Below are 16708 nucleotides of genomic sequence, written 5' to 3'. Positions count from 1 at the left end.
TGCAGAGTTACCAATGGTTTATAAGAAAAAAAAAACATTTAAAAAAACCAAGAGTTATATAAAGCATGGGGTTAAAACCATTTTAAATGTTAATACAGAGACTATGTATCGTTCTTTTCCAATTGCCTGACCAAGAGTAAACACTACCATAGCACTAACAGACTCAACACGAGTGATCAGGAGATAAAGAGTTTGTGTTTTATGGTAGTCTTCCCCTCTTAATCTCATTTTCAAACAACAAACTGTGAGTTTATTTTTGGTGGCAGGGGAGGGGGAGCATTGTCAATTTCCAGGGATAGGCTATCATCCGAGCTGAGTCAAATGGTTCGTTTTTTTTTATGAATAGAAACCCCATGCACTGTATTTATACTTACCACATACTGTTATCCTATAGTTTGAATGATGAAATTCTACTGAAAATACAGAACAATTGTACAATATTCTCAGCAGTAAACTGGGATGCACTAATCAGGGCCTATGAAACTAGCTGTCAGCAACAATAACGCTGTGCTAATGAGACTTGCATAACAATGTTTTAAAGCCTTAGTTAATACTGCCTTAACATTTGTTAAAAACATCTCTTCCTCATAGGTGAGAAAAGCAGCTCTTGTGTACATCGTGCAAGCTGTTCTAATCAGTGCTGCACTGCACTCCAGACTGTACACTAATACGACTCACACTGTGCTCAACCAGAAGCACGAGGTTATACCTCAGAAAAGTATAGTACCAGTAATTTGCATGACTGAGGAAGGCAGGGATTGCTTTTAAACGTCTTTACTTACTTAACCTGTCTGAAGTGAGAATCAGACTACGGAAATGGCATGCACGTATATCTAGATTGCATTCTGTCTTAATTGCTCTATAAAAATCAGAGAATCCCTTTGAAGGCCCTTCCAAAATAAAAAAGCAACAGTCATCACAAACATTCATGCAGTACAGTGTTTGTGGAAGTGAATTTAATTATGATTTTTTTTTATTATGTTAATGTATAATTGTACTACTTTTCTTTAACAATATAAAATACTAAATTGTAATTGCAAGCCCTTTTCTAAGTGTTACGTTTGAAACTTGTAATACTATAATGAACTATAATGCTGAAATGATTATTGCATAATTAAATGGTATTCACTTTTCTGTTGAATTGTTCTGACTCTGGGTTGACGAATCCATAGTTTTCATGTGGATTTGCAAATCAGCAAATCTTCAAAGCCACATAGCCACTTTTAGCGAAAAGATTCATAGAATGAATCTGTCAAAAGATCAAACGGTGACATCACAGAAATGTTTTAACATTGGAAAACAGATTTTTTTAAATATATATATATATATATATAAACTAAGGCAGGGGGCATTACTAAGAGTTGGAGTAGAAAAATGGCTTGGCTTTTTTGGAAGTGTGGAATTAGATGATCTCCTCATTACTCAAGAGCCCCTGCTTTCTGAGAGCCATCAGTCTAAGCTGCCTAACATCCCACGGAGGGCATGTGGCTGAGGTAGTTCCTTACCAAATTTATGTTGCTCTTATTTTGCTCTTCCACAAATGTCTCTCTGTCTCCTGTACCATTGTTGTTTGTTTTGGTACTGAGCGTTTTTTTGTTGTTTTTATGTAACGTAGGTGCCACCACCTAATCTTATTATGCACAGGTCTCGCGCCACCACCAAGTTCATTGAAAATGATTGTTCACCATGAAGAGGAAGGGGAGGAAGTGGAAAGTTTAAACCCCTCTGTGTCACCTGAACAAGTTGCTGAACTGTAATGCACCTCCAGGGCTTTGCGAAGAAGAGCACCGGGGAGAAGAGCACTCTGTGGCTTTGTGGCAGTGCCAAGAAGAAGGAATGCCGACAGTCCCAGACGGTCACAGGCTACACTGCCAAAAGCAGAGTTTTCAGTTCTCTCTGTATATGAAGAGCAATAAGCCAGATCTGTTCAATGTACTTGGTATTAGGGAAGCATAACATTATGTTTAAAACAGAAGGGGAATCTAAGTACAAATTCCAGCTCACCATCATCATGTGCTCATGAACACAACTGCAAAACGGGAAATCAGAGAGCTGGGCTCTCCTACAGGAATATATATATTTTAAATACAAATCAGGTCAGAACACAAACCAGTGGCGTTACAGATACTAAAAAAGCTATATTATAGGTGTACATTGTATTACTAAGGCTACATATTGTAAAATACTAAGGTGCACTTTACTGCATTTCCTTTTTATAAAAGGGATATTTTAATAAAGCATGTTGTAGGCAGATTTGAGTAATATGGTTCCCTGGTGCTAATATGTGACAGAAACAAGTACAATGTCATTGTAGATTATGTCTGACAACCAACAGAGGCTGGCCAGCATTAACAAATTAGAAAACCATATGAATAACGAGTTGCAACCCAACTGCAATGAGATGAATAGGGCTTTCAGCCTGATTGACTAGAATAATGAGACAGGAAATCTACTTCCAAAAGCTGACAGACATGTGTTTTACTACAATCCACAGTGCGAAAGTCCCCACAGACTATTAGCTAAAATCGGCCACTGTACTTCCATTCCATAAAGAATCTGCTAATTGGTATTTTAATATCCTTTCCATTTTTAGCTTTTTCAGAGTAATTTCAGTTGTTTTTGACCCACATATGTCTTGGTCTGTGTAACAAAGGCTTTTGATTCTCGGGTAACTGACTTCAAATCAGAGACTGTTATTACTCTGTATGCAATGCAAGTTTGAGAGTTTCCAGTAATTGGGGGTAAAAAAAAATCAACAAGTGTTTCTCCAATCAAATTAACCCTGTCTGAATGAGCCATTAGCACACACTGCGGAATTTGAATTTCATCCCTCCGCTTCACCCAAAGAACACTGCATTTCAAACCTGTATAAAGCACGTACATTTTAAAAATGTTCACTTTCTCCAGGATTTCTTACTTGGATAGCCGCAGCCCGATATGGAAAGGAGTTTTGAACAAATCCCAATTCAGTAACATGAACCATGACCTACATCCACTGTATGCACATGTAATAATTTTACTTTGACAAAAGAGATAGATGCCTCACATACTGGTACTGTCAGAATTGGATGCTTGTGCTAAAGAATATCCTTTGCCAGGCTACTGCTTCCACATAACCCCAGGCTATGACGTGATCAACAATGTGTGCTAGAAGCAGTTCTCTATATTTCTAGATATATGCAAGACTGATAAAGCATTTGGGCAAGTTAAGTATTGCAGAATGCCGGTTATGGGGATGAAAAAAGCTTTTTTATTCCCCCTTGGAGATAAAGTGGAAACATCTGCCTGCACATATGTCATATGTTTTAGAGTTTTACATACATTTAGAAAACTGACTATTGAATATGTTTCCTCCAATAAAAAAAGTTAACACAGGGCTGACAGTGTATTGACTAGGATTACGTTACATTAAAAAAAAAAAAAAAAAAAAAAAAAAAAAAAAAACATGATATTGTACTTGTTAGCTATAGGTGTGGCGGATTTAAAATCATGACAGGAAAATGTCTTTGTGTCAATTAAACTGCATGTTCAGCATGACAAGCTGCCACCACAGTTTCCTCAGGAGGACCTAAACCAGTTCAAACTGAATATAAAATATATATAAAAAATATATACATAAATACCCTGACAGTCAAATTACATGTTTCCAGAAGGGCTGAACAACTAAAACCAATGGATTTGTCAATCACTTCTACAGCTGTGTTCATGAAATTATAAACAAATATACTGTGCTACTAGCATAACTCAAACAGTACATGTTTCATGTTCCATTCATTTTCAGTAAACTGGGACCAGCTTTTGACATAACAGAGCTATAAAAATAGTACCAACATAAATTATTTACAGAAAGACATTGAGGGTGGGGATTTTATTGCTATTTTTCGCATCCTCAGACACCTAAATATCTTGGTATCCTTGAACAGATAAATCATCTCCTCTTTAAAAATATGCTGGTGATTTTAATAAGCAAGCCCTTACACAAGTAGAATGGCACTGTACACCGCAATGCTCCCCTTTTTCTAGTAAAACAGCACAACTGGAGATGAGAAATTTGCTACTTTCTCGCTAAAAAAAATCACTGTCTCAGTTGCAGTGGTACCCTAAATATTATCCATTTACTAATTGTGCTGAATGACTGGTCCTAGGGTGACAGCCAGGGACATTTCATCTTGGGGCTCCAGCAACCACTTTTCTGCAGATGAGGAACATAAACTAAAAGGGTTCTTGTGAAAGCAATACTAATTTTAAAACTTAAAAAAAAAAACACATTTAAAATGTTTTAATATTTCACTGAACTCTGTTGGTTATTCCCCCTTGGTACGACCTTGAAAAAAAAAACCCTAGGAACACCACTGATAACGACTGTACTGTAAAACAATTCTGAGTATGTTTAAAAACCAATTAGTATTCTGGGTCTATTAACCTGACCACTACCTGGTCCCAATGTGGGCTACAGGGGTTAATAACTGACAACATTGTGCTGTCAGTTAAAGCTAGGCACTTACAGCAGTTTTTGAATTTTGTTACTTTCAGAGTGACAGTTAACTTAACTGATCCTGGATTAAATCCTCAAAGTACAGAAGGCAGAGCAGCAGGTAGTGAACATGTTCCAAAAATTGTGTTTTTGTATAAAGTTAAACCACTATCGAAATTGTTAAAGAGGGTCCCTATTTCAAACATCATACTGGTAGTCAGTGATGATGGTTCCCCTGAATATGGCAAACAGTTTAAACTACAGTTACACTACTTCTAGAAACCCTTTGGAAATCACAGGGGGGAGAGTCTCATGTTTATGTTTCCTTCTGCCAGTGGTTCAGGCTTAGCAGGAGGAGGCTGGGCTGAAGATTTGCCGGACACATCAAGATGGCACATTAATCCCAGATCAACACAAGTTTATTGGGGCAAACACCTGGTTGCCATAGCAACAAAGACAGACAGAAATTGCTATAAATAAGATACCCTTTGTGTTCAGCAAAGACATGTTAATCCACCCTGCCCCCGTCACTCGTACCAATGCAGATGCTAACAGTACTGAAACCCATATTGGTTTTTAAACTATGGGATCGGGGTAGGGTGTGACAATACATGTTTTTTTATTATTATCACGCTACAACCAACGATGACCCCAATCATTTGCTTTTGCGCTCCACTACCTGCTCACAATACTGTGTTTTCCCTGTGCAGGACAGCTAGATGTAGAAAATGTTTATAAACAGCGAGGTGTGCTCTTGTAATATTCACAGGCTTGGAATCAAGACTAAACGCTACAGTTGCTTTGGGAGCAGCATTGTCCCAGAATAAGCATGTCACATTGATGAATGATGAATAAAGGGGCTAGCTGTACCCACCCTGTCCTCTGACAAGAGCAAACACAAGTTTCCAGCGCAATCCAATGTTGCCATGTTAACATGTGGTTCATCCAGAGGTGCCGTCACGGATTAAAAAGTGGGGAGGCCAATAGACTAATGTTGGATCAATAGACCTGTTTATAAAGACCCTTCATTTTGTATGTCACAAAACACAAGGGCAGCTCTTACTGCTAGCAACATTCTATAAAGAGGTCAATGTAAAGCACCTGGCTTAATCCTGAGCTTATATGACATACAGGAGGATAAAATCACAAATCTGCATATCCTTCCACTGTAGTAACATGCCCGTAAACATTAACCCTTTAACTATCACTTATCAAAGTAGGCGTCCGAGAAACTAAATAGCCATATAACTTGTTGATAATTCATAGAACAAAACTGGGCAAGAAATACATTTTTTTTGCCAGATAAAACAATTAAACCCTGGCATCATTTTCTCAACCACCTGGCTGAGCAAACAGACGAAGGTTTAAAAGCAAGAACAGTGCATGTTTTTTTTTTTTTTGCCTTTCTGCTGCTAGTCAAGCATGACAGGATCTGTATTTAAAATTATCCATACTGGGAATGCTCTTCAATTAAACTGTAATAATATCTGTAGGAATATATACTATGTACTGACGTATATTCCTACCCAAACGACTTGCCTTAAAAATGGCATTTGTGCCGACTTAAAAACAGCCAGATTGACTTAATGAGCCTTTCTTTTTACTCCAGTAAATGATGTGTTGCACACTAAAAATATCTGAACTCAAAGTTTGTGTTGAAAGAGCATATTTCTAACACTAAAACAGTAAGGTGAAACACACACAAGTAAGTACTGTGCTCCTGTTCCTGCCTCTTCCAATGAATGCTACAATGTGCATGTGTATTGTGCATTCACTTTCATGTTTGATTGTCTTTTTAAAGTAATACAAAAACAGTTTCTAGTTTAATTTTATAGAAAACTGCACGCACTTACCTAAATAAACAGATTACCGCAGCCTTGTTTCTTAACAGTAAAACAAACGTGGTCATGCAAACCCTTACAAGCTACTTTCTCTCATTGTTTAAACCTCAATTGATTAGTATTTGCATCTCACAATAATATCAGTGACTTTAATTATAGATCTGTAAGGTCTACAGAAAAAAAAATGTACCCAATTAAATAAAGTCTGGTGTGTATTCACTTTGTCATGCAGATCCGTGCTCCCAATTCAATCTGACCAAATACAGCTAAGACATTGCTATGTGTCCCTTCTGTTTCACAAAAGCGCCAAATCAGAGGACATTAAAAAAAAATGGCCAGCTTTACTTTTTCCAGAGTAAAAGTAGGGGGCCAAACTATACACTCGCGCCCCCCCCCCCCCCCCCCCCCAGTCAGAAAAGTGCAGGGGCCATTGCCCCCCTGGTGGCCTTGCCTCTGGTTTCATCTGTAGTTGCACAATGCACTTGCAGTGCACAGAATGAATAAGAAAATACCAGAAAGGACTTCAAAAATGACAGGAGCCATTGGTATTACCGAATATCTTACAGTTAAGTGTTTAAAGTGAGTGACATGCACTAGCTAAAACCACAATAACTGGTATTAGTGCACTTTTATTACCATATAGCCAAATCACATTAAAAAGCTTTGCTATGAGTGTAGCAGTATAATTCCCATTTTAATAAAGTTATTACACTCACATACAGTACTGTTTCTATGTAAATCCTCTCCATTTCAAAAACACCATCTTCTTCTTGATTTCTTCATGGAGTAGTGTTTCTGCTTTTACAGTTTTGCCTGAGGACAGATAGAACAACTCATTCCCACTGGAGTCATTGCCCAGTAGAGGACAGCTCAGATAGAACAGCTCACTCCCACTGGAGTCAGTACCCAACAGAGGACAGCCCAGATAGAACAGCTCATTCCCACTGGAGTCAGTGCCCAGCAGAGGACAGCCCAGATAGAACAGCTCATTCCCACTGGAGTCAGTGCCCAGCAGAGGACAGCCCAGATAGAACAGCTCATTTCCACTGGGGTCAGTACTGTTTCTTCTGGTCGATCAATCCTTTCTTCTATCCCCAAGACAAGCTTGGGGAGAGCTACTTCTACATCACAGTACCGTTCATCTTTTTAAAGGGAAGTACTAAAGATATACCCCCCCCCCCCTCCCCACTCCCACTCCCACTCCCATTCCCACACCAGCAGTTTTATCTTACTTTAGGGAGGTTAAGATTACCATCGACGGTATTTGTTTGGTACAGTATTATTTATTATTGTACTAACTTCTACCCAATACATAATTGCCATAAACCCTCTTAGTTATAAATATGAATGAAATAAGAATTTGTAAGTAATCTCAGGTTTCTGATGATGGAATAACCGAAGACCTGGGGGGTCTCATTTGGGACTCAAGGCAGCTTGCATCTGCTAGGACATCTGCCTACTCCTTGGAGCAATGCAAAAATTAAATTGAGGGTGTTTGTGTGTAAAAATGAATGTTCCCTTCTTGTGAATGCTCCACTTTCAGGTTTCCCCAAGGAAGAAAGCTGTGAATTATGCCAGAAATGTATTTCAATACATGCTTACTGTTAATATAAACAAATAAATATGTATAATATTTTTTTTTTTAGGGAGCACAGGTTTGAAACCACCAATTAAGCCACTGTAGAAGATTGTAAAGTAAAATAAACACCTTGCCTTGCTGGAGATAATTTGTCCCACAGAAAACTGTTGTTAGACAGAGGGATTTCAAATTATAGATGCAAGCATTGCAGGCCAGTGACACATTATTCAACTATAGTTTATTCCCAGTTCATCAGGCATTTTGAGAAGATACTTAGTAATTTGGGGACAGGCATGCATACCACATTCTTGTTCTTAAAGCCCTCCTGCTAGGTTGGAATATTGGGCCACCTGTATACCCATATGATAACAGTATGCAATTCAGCTAGGCCTTTAAACTCCAAAGTATCACTGGAACAGAGAAACAGAGGTGGATGTTAGCCCTGAGAATGCAATGGTGGTGCGATATCCCCAGTGAAAACTCCACAGCCCAGGCCTTTATTATCCACTTAACTTGCACCCACTTGCCACACATTTTTACTAGAATTATTCAAACCAACTCTGTATCAACAACAAAAAGAAGCAGTAATTTGGGGCTCCCAAGTGGCGCATCTGGTAAAGGCACTCCACATGGAGAGCAGGATGTACCCCATAGCCTAGAGGTCACTGGCTCATGTCCAGGCTATTCCACTGCCAACTGTGGACAGGAGCTCCCAGGTGGCAGAACACAATTGGCTGAGTGCTCCCCAGGTGGAGGAGGGCTTAGGTAGGCCAGGATATCCACAGCTCACCATACAAGGGCAATTCCTGTAGACTGGCTGGGTACCTGTAAATTACCCAGAACCAGGAGGTCCTCTGATGCTGTAGCTCTATGGTAGCTGCATGGCAGGCCTTCAGAGTGAAAAGAAGTTGACAGCACACATTTCAGTGTGTCCATATTTGTCTCTCCCAAGTCAACACAGTGGTGGGCCAGGTTGAAATAAAAATAATTGTGCATTTCAAATTGGGGAGAAAATTAATTAGTGATTCCAAAAAAAAGGTTGTAATACTATTGTTGCAAATTCATAATAATCTTTATTTTTATATAAAACCTTTCATAGTGGACCACCATCACAAAGCACTATGCAAGAACATCTCACCAAAAAGACAAGACAAAAGACAGGGTGAGCTGGGATTTGAACCTGGGACATCTTGTTTACAAGCCTGTTTCTTTAACCACTAGACCAAACAGCCTCTTGCACTACACATTTAGCTTTTATAAATCTATGCACAAGATAGACTGAAAACTAAACTCAAAACAACAACATGAAGGATTGCATTTAATGATTTAAACAATAACAGTATTTAGATCTGCCACCTTAAGTTATAAATGAACTGTAAAGACCTCTGACCTATGTCCTGCACTTTTCACCCTCCCTACAAATGCTGAATAAAAACAGGTATATATAATACGGTAAATGAAAAATAATTATAATTAATACATGGCATTTAAAATTTATAAATGGCTGCAAACACTACCCTTGGGGTCCTGATGGATTCAACAACAAAATCAATCGTGGATATCTTATGCAACCTGACCCAAGGGAAGCATTACAACATCAAATACAACAGACCTCAATTGAAGAAAAAATGCACCTGGTGGCTCATCATTGACAAGTGGTAAACCTTGACAGCCTCTCCTGTGTGTCTCATTACAGCTTTTATCTACATCTCCTGCATGCCAACAATACCCCTCACTACCGCAATTGATTCGCCTTTTGTGCCAACCCTCTGTCACCTCATTAGCTACCTTAACCCTTACCATTCCCTCTCAGCCCGCTTTGTAAACAGCCCTTCTACCCTCAATCTTCTGCATTAATTTGTGTCTACAATGTTAAGTCAGGGATATTTAAAAGCTGCCAATTCATTTTTTTTTCACTCTTTACTTTCTCCGTGTGCACACAGTATTATTCCTGTTTCTCCTCCATTCTCAGGCAGCAAGACGCTCCTGCGTAGCAATATTCTCAAGGAAAACCTAAGCAGTACATACCATAAAAATATTTAAAATACTGCAGCATCTTATCACCAAATACAGTCTTACTTCCTTTGATTGATAGAGAGATAACTGGATTTATGGGCACACAACCATATATAAGATGCATAAGTTGAATACCTATAAACGTGTAAAACACTATAAATCTGGACTGTCTTGTATGCAAATGTTCTGTAAACATTTCTTTCAGAAGATACCTATGAAATTACAGTTGCCAACTAAGGGGTGTACTGATAATCACCGATAAAAGAAAAAAAAAACACAATCGGCTATCGGTAGTTTTTGCTATTTTAGTACACCAATATTCATGCTTGAATTTCTTCCAACAGAGAATTGACTGTTTGGTCAGGCGAGCTTACTAATGACACAAGAACACGAAGACACATTTTCCCAGGCTACATTTTATAGGTCAAAGTTATATGCAATGTTTGACAGCAAGTGGCTTTAAAAGTTAACGTCACGTTATATATTTTTTTCTACAGGAGTGTTTTTAGTAGTACAACTGCAAAGTGTTATTTTTCTGTGACACTTGTAAAACAAATGTATAAATTGCTGTCAAGTACACAATATAATACTACGTTATTCTTTGTATTCATTTTCTGAAACGCAACAAGTAAATACCTGTCACAAATAAAAGTAAACAATATCTGTTCATTTTTTAACATGTATAATTATAAAACAGTTTAAATATAGGCCCTATGTCTTGTTCTAGTACAATAGCTTACCTGCACTGTCTATTATTATCAGTATCGGCTGATATGGGTGGATAACCATGGGGTATCGGGATCGGCCAAGAAAATCTTAACGGTGCATCCCTATTGCCAACATAACTAACCCCCTCTTATCTAATGGTTAACTTTGAATAAGTCTATATGTACTTTAGACCCCTTAACATATTAATTTAGAAACCGGAATGGAAAATGTGAGGCAAAAGTAAATCCTAGAGCTATCCATGAATGTCCTTAAAAACCATGAACAATGAAACAGATTATGAGTTAATCCATGTACTGTAACACTGTCATTTAATGATCATACAGTTTTCTCCTGGGTATGGTAATAAATGTGGCTCCAATGAATGCCATGAGATCCTCCATGTAAATAGAAAACCTGTATTCTGTTAAAATGACCAAATATCTTGGTTTGTACAAGAGAGGGCATTGTCAGGAGTTCTTAGATGTAAACCAAGCCCCATCTGCTTTTATTCACGGACTGAAAAAAATTAAATACATACCACACAAAATATTACTTTGTGCTTAGCAATTACTAGATGCACGTATGAAAAGGCCTATGGAAAATGATCAAACTTAGACTGCAATATACAGTAAGTTTCGGCAAAGAAAAAAAGAAGATTGGCAGTTTTCAGGATTGTTTCCATGGCAACAGATAATCATATTGCATATCATTTGTCTTGCTGTTTTGTTTCATATGACTTTTTTTAAAATCAACTATAAGAAAAAAAAAAATATATATATATATAATATATATATATATATTATATACATACAATACAACACCTTATATATATACACACACACACACACACACACACACACACACACACACACATACATATATATACTGGGGTAAACTGAATTGACTGTTCTCTACTTGTGGTGAATCTAGATATATGGTAATCAAACAATGCAGTTTCTATGTTTATCAGTTTATTTTAACATCATAAACATTCTTTAACATTAAAACGTTGATTCTTAAGATTTTGAAATCTTCTAACCATGAAGAGTAAAAGCTTCAGGCTGCAGAGATAACAATGTTTACAGCAATAGTTAACAGCCAGCAGCTGCAAATGATGGAAAATATACTGGCTGTATATACTTCAAGAAAATATACTTAAAGCTCTAATACACATTTAAAAAAAGCATGTATTGCCATGTAATACACAGACTTTCAGACTGTTACCTTGGCAACTGAATAGAACCTGATTTACTTCAGTAGCAACTACAGTTTCCCAGGGATTCCGACTGTGATTAGTGTTACCACGACTGCCCTTGAAACTAAATACTCACTCCCATATAAGATTAGGCACAGTTTAAAAAGCAGTGTTCTCTTGCAAACTGCTCTTTGCAGCTGGATGTCTCACACGGTACTGAACGCAACAATGACAGGACACTCCAGCGGTGCACACCATCTCGTTTGTGACAAACAAAATACATCTCCCTGTTGATCTATATTTAAAACATGATTTTATATATATCAGTGCCTTGAAAAAGTCTTCACACACTTGAACATTTTTCACATTCTACTGCCTAAAAAATACAATTCAAAATGCATTAAAGTAGGAGTTTGTTTCACTGATCTACACAACATCACCTACACTTTCAACAATTATAGAAATACTAAAAATAAAATATAAAAGTATTGATTCCATAAGTCTTCACACCCCTTCAGTCAATCCTTGGTGCCAGCCCCTTTTGCAGCAATAACAGCCTTGAGTTGTTTTGGTTAAGTGTCTGCCACCAACTGCAGGATGGTGCAGTTTTTGCCCATTCTTGTTGGCAGAATAGCTCTTTCAAGTTGGCTGGGGATCATCTGTGGTCTGCAGTCTTCAAATCTTGCCACAAATTTTCAATAGGATTCAGGTCTGGGCTTTGACTAGCCCATTAAAGGACGTTCACTTTCTTCTTTCTGAGCCACTCCATTGTTGCTTTTGCTTTGTGCTTAGGATCATTGTCCTGCTGAAAGCTGAATCTTCTCCCCAGTCCCAGGTCTCTGGCAGACTGGAACAGGTTTTCCTCCAGGATCTGCCTGTACTTTGCACCATCCATCTTTCCCTCGATCTTCACAAGCCTCCCTGCCCCTGCTGCTGCTGCTGCAAAGCATCCCCAAAACATAATGCTGCCACCACCATGCTTTACTGTAGGGATAGTGTTAGCAGGGTGATGTGCCGTGTTTGGTTTACGCCACACATATTGCTTAGCATTGAGACCAAAAAGACCACTTTGCTCTCATCAGACCACAAAACCTTCTCCCACATGCGTGCAGTGTCCCCTAAGTGTTTCTTTGAAAAAGCTATGCGGCACATCATATGGCTTTTTTCCAGCAGTGGCTTCCTTCTTGCCACCCTCCCATACAGTCCATGTTTGTGAAGTACTCTTGAAATTGTTGAACAGTCAACATTTTCCCCAATCTCAGCCAGAGACCTCTGTAGTTCTTTTAAAGTAATCTTACGCCTCACAGTGACCCCCCTCAGCAGTTTCCTTCAGCCACAGCTAGGACTTTGGAGGGATGGCCTGATCGAGGCAGTGTCTTGGTGGTGCCAAAATGTTTCCACTTTACAATGATGGACGTGACAGTGCCCCAAGGGATATTCAAAGACACTGAAAGTTTCTTATAGCCTTCCCCCAATCTACCTTTCAATAACTTTATCCCAGAGTTCTTTTGGCCGCTCCTTTGGCATCTTTTGCCATTTGCTTCAAATTCACTTCATACAACAGAAACAGCTTGATTATTCATAAAGGAGTATTCAAATCAGTTGAACTTCTGATATTGGACACAGGTGGGCTCTATTTAACTTATTATGTGCCTTGTTAAGGCAATTTGTTGTACCTGAGCTAATTTGGGTTTGCTATGACAAAGGGTGTGAAGACTTTTGCAATCAAGACTTTCTGTTTTTATTTTTGATTAATGAGATCAAATAGAAAGTAGATCAATGAAACAAACTCATATTTCAATGCATTTTTAATTGTATTTTTTAGGCAATAGAATGTGAAAAATGTTCAAGGGTGTGTGATGACTTTTTCATTAGTAATATATATATATATATATATATATATATATATATATATATATAGATAGATAGATAGATAGATAGATAATTTCAGAATATATAAGTTGTTCAAGTACATTTTTAAGTCCTACACAATATTTGTTGCAAATGAAGACATAATGCATCACTTCCAGAATTCATCACAGAATTTGGAAGTCAATGTGTGTTTTTCCTCTTTCCATGTGGCTCATTAAATCACAGATATAAAAACACATTTTCCTCACTGCATAAATGCATGACCAACTATTGCAAGGTGAAAATGAAACACACAGCAACATATGGTGCAGAGGATTATAGAATTACCTAATTAAGCAGGCGACTCAAAGCCACTCCTCATCCCTAGATTTTCTAATTGATTATGAATACAGAAATGGTACAGACTTAAACCTAATCTCTTCTTCTCCTTCTTCTTCTCACACCCCCACCCCAAACAAGAACCCTAACATTAATACTCCTCCTTAAAACAAATACTTTGAGAAATAAAAATATATCTGTACATGTATTTGTTTAATATGTGTACCTGACCTGTTTGAAAGAACTGGCACAGGGGATCTCGAGTGGCACATCCAGTAAAAGCGCGCCATGTGGAGTGCAGGATGCACTCTATAACCTGAAGGTTGCTGGTTCGGGTCCAGACTATTTCTCTACCGACCATGGACGGGAGTTCCCGGGGGGTGGCGCACAATTGGCCAAGTGCTGCCCGGGTGGGGAGGGCCTAGGTTGGCCAGGGTGTCTTCAGCTCACCGCACACCTTGTAGACTGGCCAGGCGCCAGCAGGCCTGCCTGTAAGCTACCCAGAACTGCATTGTCCTCCGACACTGTAGCTTTGAGGTGGCTGCATGGCAGTCCCACAGAGTGAAAATAAGCAGACAGCTGACGGCACACGTTTCAGAGGACACGTGTCCGTCTTCATCTCTCTCGCGAGTCAGCATGGGGGTCACAGTGGTGAACCAGGTTGAAAAATAAATAACTGGACATTTCAAATTGGGGAGAAAATAAGAAAAATAATAGCCAATTTGTCCTCCAGTGTGTTGTTGCTAGTAATCCCTTCCAATTCATTATTATAAAAAAATATCCTTTTCCCTTGAAGGCTATTACTATAAATAGGACTGCAGATGTCTGAAAGAAACTAGTTTTGAGCTGATATACTGTTGCCCTATTACATTTTCTCATTAAAACTATTATTTAATAAACAACACAAAACACAGTTAAAATCGATTCTTTTAAGAACCTTTTCAATGATGGGCAAAACTGTAAATCTATTATAAAAACAAATAGTCTACAAACAAAAAACAAATGTCATACCATGTATCCATATTTGTGCTATACATTACTAAAACATCTATTGTTAGCTCTATACATGTTGTAAGCACTGATTTCCAATGGGGCAATGCATCATCACCAGCACTGCATCAATGGAATCTCGGACTGCTTACCTGGTTACCTGAGAGACAAATAAGGGCAAGGCTAATAAAGTACATTTAAGAAGGACTCACCGTGAGGATAAGGATTGGGCTGCACCACATGAAGGAAAGCGTGTACCATGTGAAAAAGGATTCCTATAGGTCCAGGTTCAAAATATGCATGTGTTTCATAAACTCCAGAGGGCACAAACCCAAAATCCAAAGTTCCCTGTGGCGATTTCTGCATTGAAGTTTGGCTTCCACAAAGAGTACAGCCCCACAGCATCAGTAAGAACAACCCTGCTTTGCCCATCATGATTGCCAGTGTTCATATAGATTAAGATTTCAGGAATGTTTTGTTTCTTGTCAGAAGCTTTGAAGAACAAAAGGATTACATTTAAATTGTACGTCCTTAGCTGATGTGATGAATGAATTGCTAACAGCTCCCCAGGTTGGATATTTGTCTAGTGGAATAAAACACCAAAACAAAAATAAAAGCTTCTCAGTCCTCTTCTTTACAGTATTAAGTGTGCATCCATGCGTGTGTGGGGGTGTCTGAGCACTGTTCAGTTCTAAATGACAAGTGGATTTCTGTGGGAGCTCTTAACAGAATGGAGCCGCTGCACCATCTCTGGCAGTGAAGGGAAACAACAGCTCACACAAGAAGCACCCCTCCTATTGGAAAGGCCCGATACTGTGGACACAACAAGAAACCTGAAACACAAAAGAAATTGCCAAATGAGCCACTGTAGAATCTCTGAAGGATATATCATAAGCACCAAGAGATACGGTAACTGTATACTTTACAGTACAGGATTTACAGCACATCCCTGTAACATGCTCCTGTCAGCACTCTAGTCTCCATCCTTTATCACAATCCACAACACTGTAAACAGGTTACTTCCTCTCCATAAGTGAGCATTTTGTAGTGGAATTGGAAGCAGATACATTTACCATTTAGAATCTACCAGTGCTTTTAATATGGTTAACTTGTATGAGGGATGAACCTTTTAAACTATTTAAACCCAGAAGCCTCGTCTTTTTTTTTTTTTTTTTACGAGATTCTACTATCACTAAAAACTGCAGATGGAAATGCAAAACACTGGGATTACCAACCAGATTACTCTGTGCAATTACTTCCTGCAATTTTAGCATTAACATCAAGGTAAATTAACATGCTTGATTGTGCATTAAAGTATCAGGCTTTTGCATTTTTACTGGGCTGTTTTTCTCCTTTCAGGTGGATTAAAATTATTCTTTTTCTATAACACAGCTGGCACCAACACAGGTTCAGGAAGTGAACAGATTAAATGTCCAGCTGTACTGTGGGAACCCTATTGCACCCATAAACACAGCTGAGGAGGCACAGTAAATTTGACATGGAGGAACAGAACTTGCTGTTTTGTCCAATAGATATTGCGAAATATCACAGAAATCTAATTTAGCATCAACACAATGATTTATTTAAAATGTACTTCAGTTTACCCACTAGTGGTTGTAGCTTTTATTTTGTCAAGAGCAACGACAGCCAACAAACTGCCTAGTTTAAGAAACAAACAATCTCAATGATATAAGCCATTCGTGTGAAACAGAAAC

The 16708-nt window shown here is 38.4% G+C and overlaps 1 protein-coding gene across 18 annotated transcripts in view; it reads right to left on the bottom strand.

Moving 5' to 3' along the window:
• Positions 1-16708, bottom strand: part of LOC121324481 (prominin-1-A-like) — an 85909-nt gene that overhangs the window by 61899 nt on the left and 7302 nt on the right. For all 18 annotated transcript variants that reach the window (XM_041266431.1, XM_041266422.1, XM_041266460.1 and 15 more), the window contains exon 2: positions 15206-15826. In XM_041266431.1, the coding sequence (XP_041122365.1) occupies positions 15206-15428 (223 nt within the window). In that variant the 5' untranslated portion in view covers positions 15429-15826. The remainder of the gene's footprint in view (positions 1-15205; positions 15827-16708) is intronic.

The sequence above is a fragment of the Polyodon spathula genome, chromosome 1, assembly GCF_017654505.1.
Source record: "Polyodon spathula isolate WHYD16114869_AA chromosome 1, ASM1765450v1, whole genome shotgun sequence".
Taxonomy (NCBI): domain Eukaryota; kingdom Metazoa; phylum Chordata; class Actinopteri; order Acipenseriformes; family Polyodontidae; genus Polyodon; species Polyodon spathula.
The sequence above is the reverse complement of the archived record's forward strand: the minus strand, read 5'-3'. Positions and strand labels throughout refer to the sequence as shown.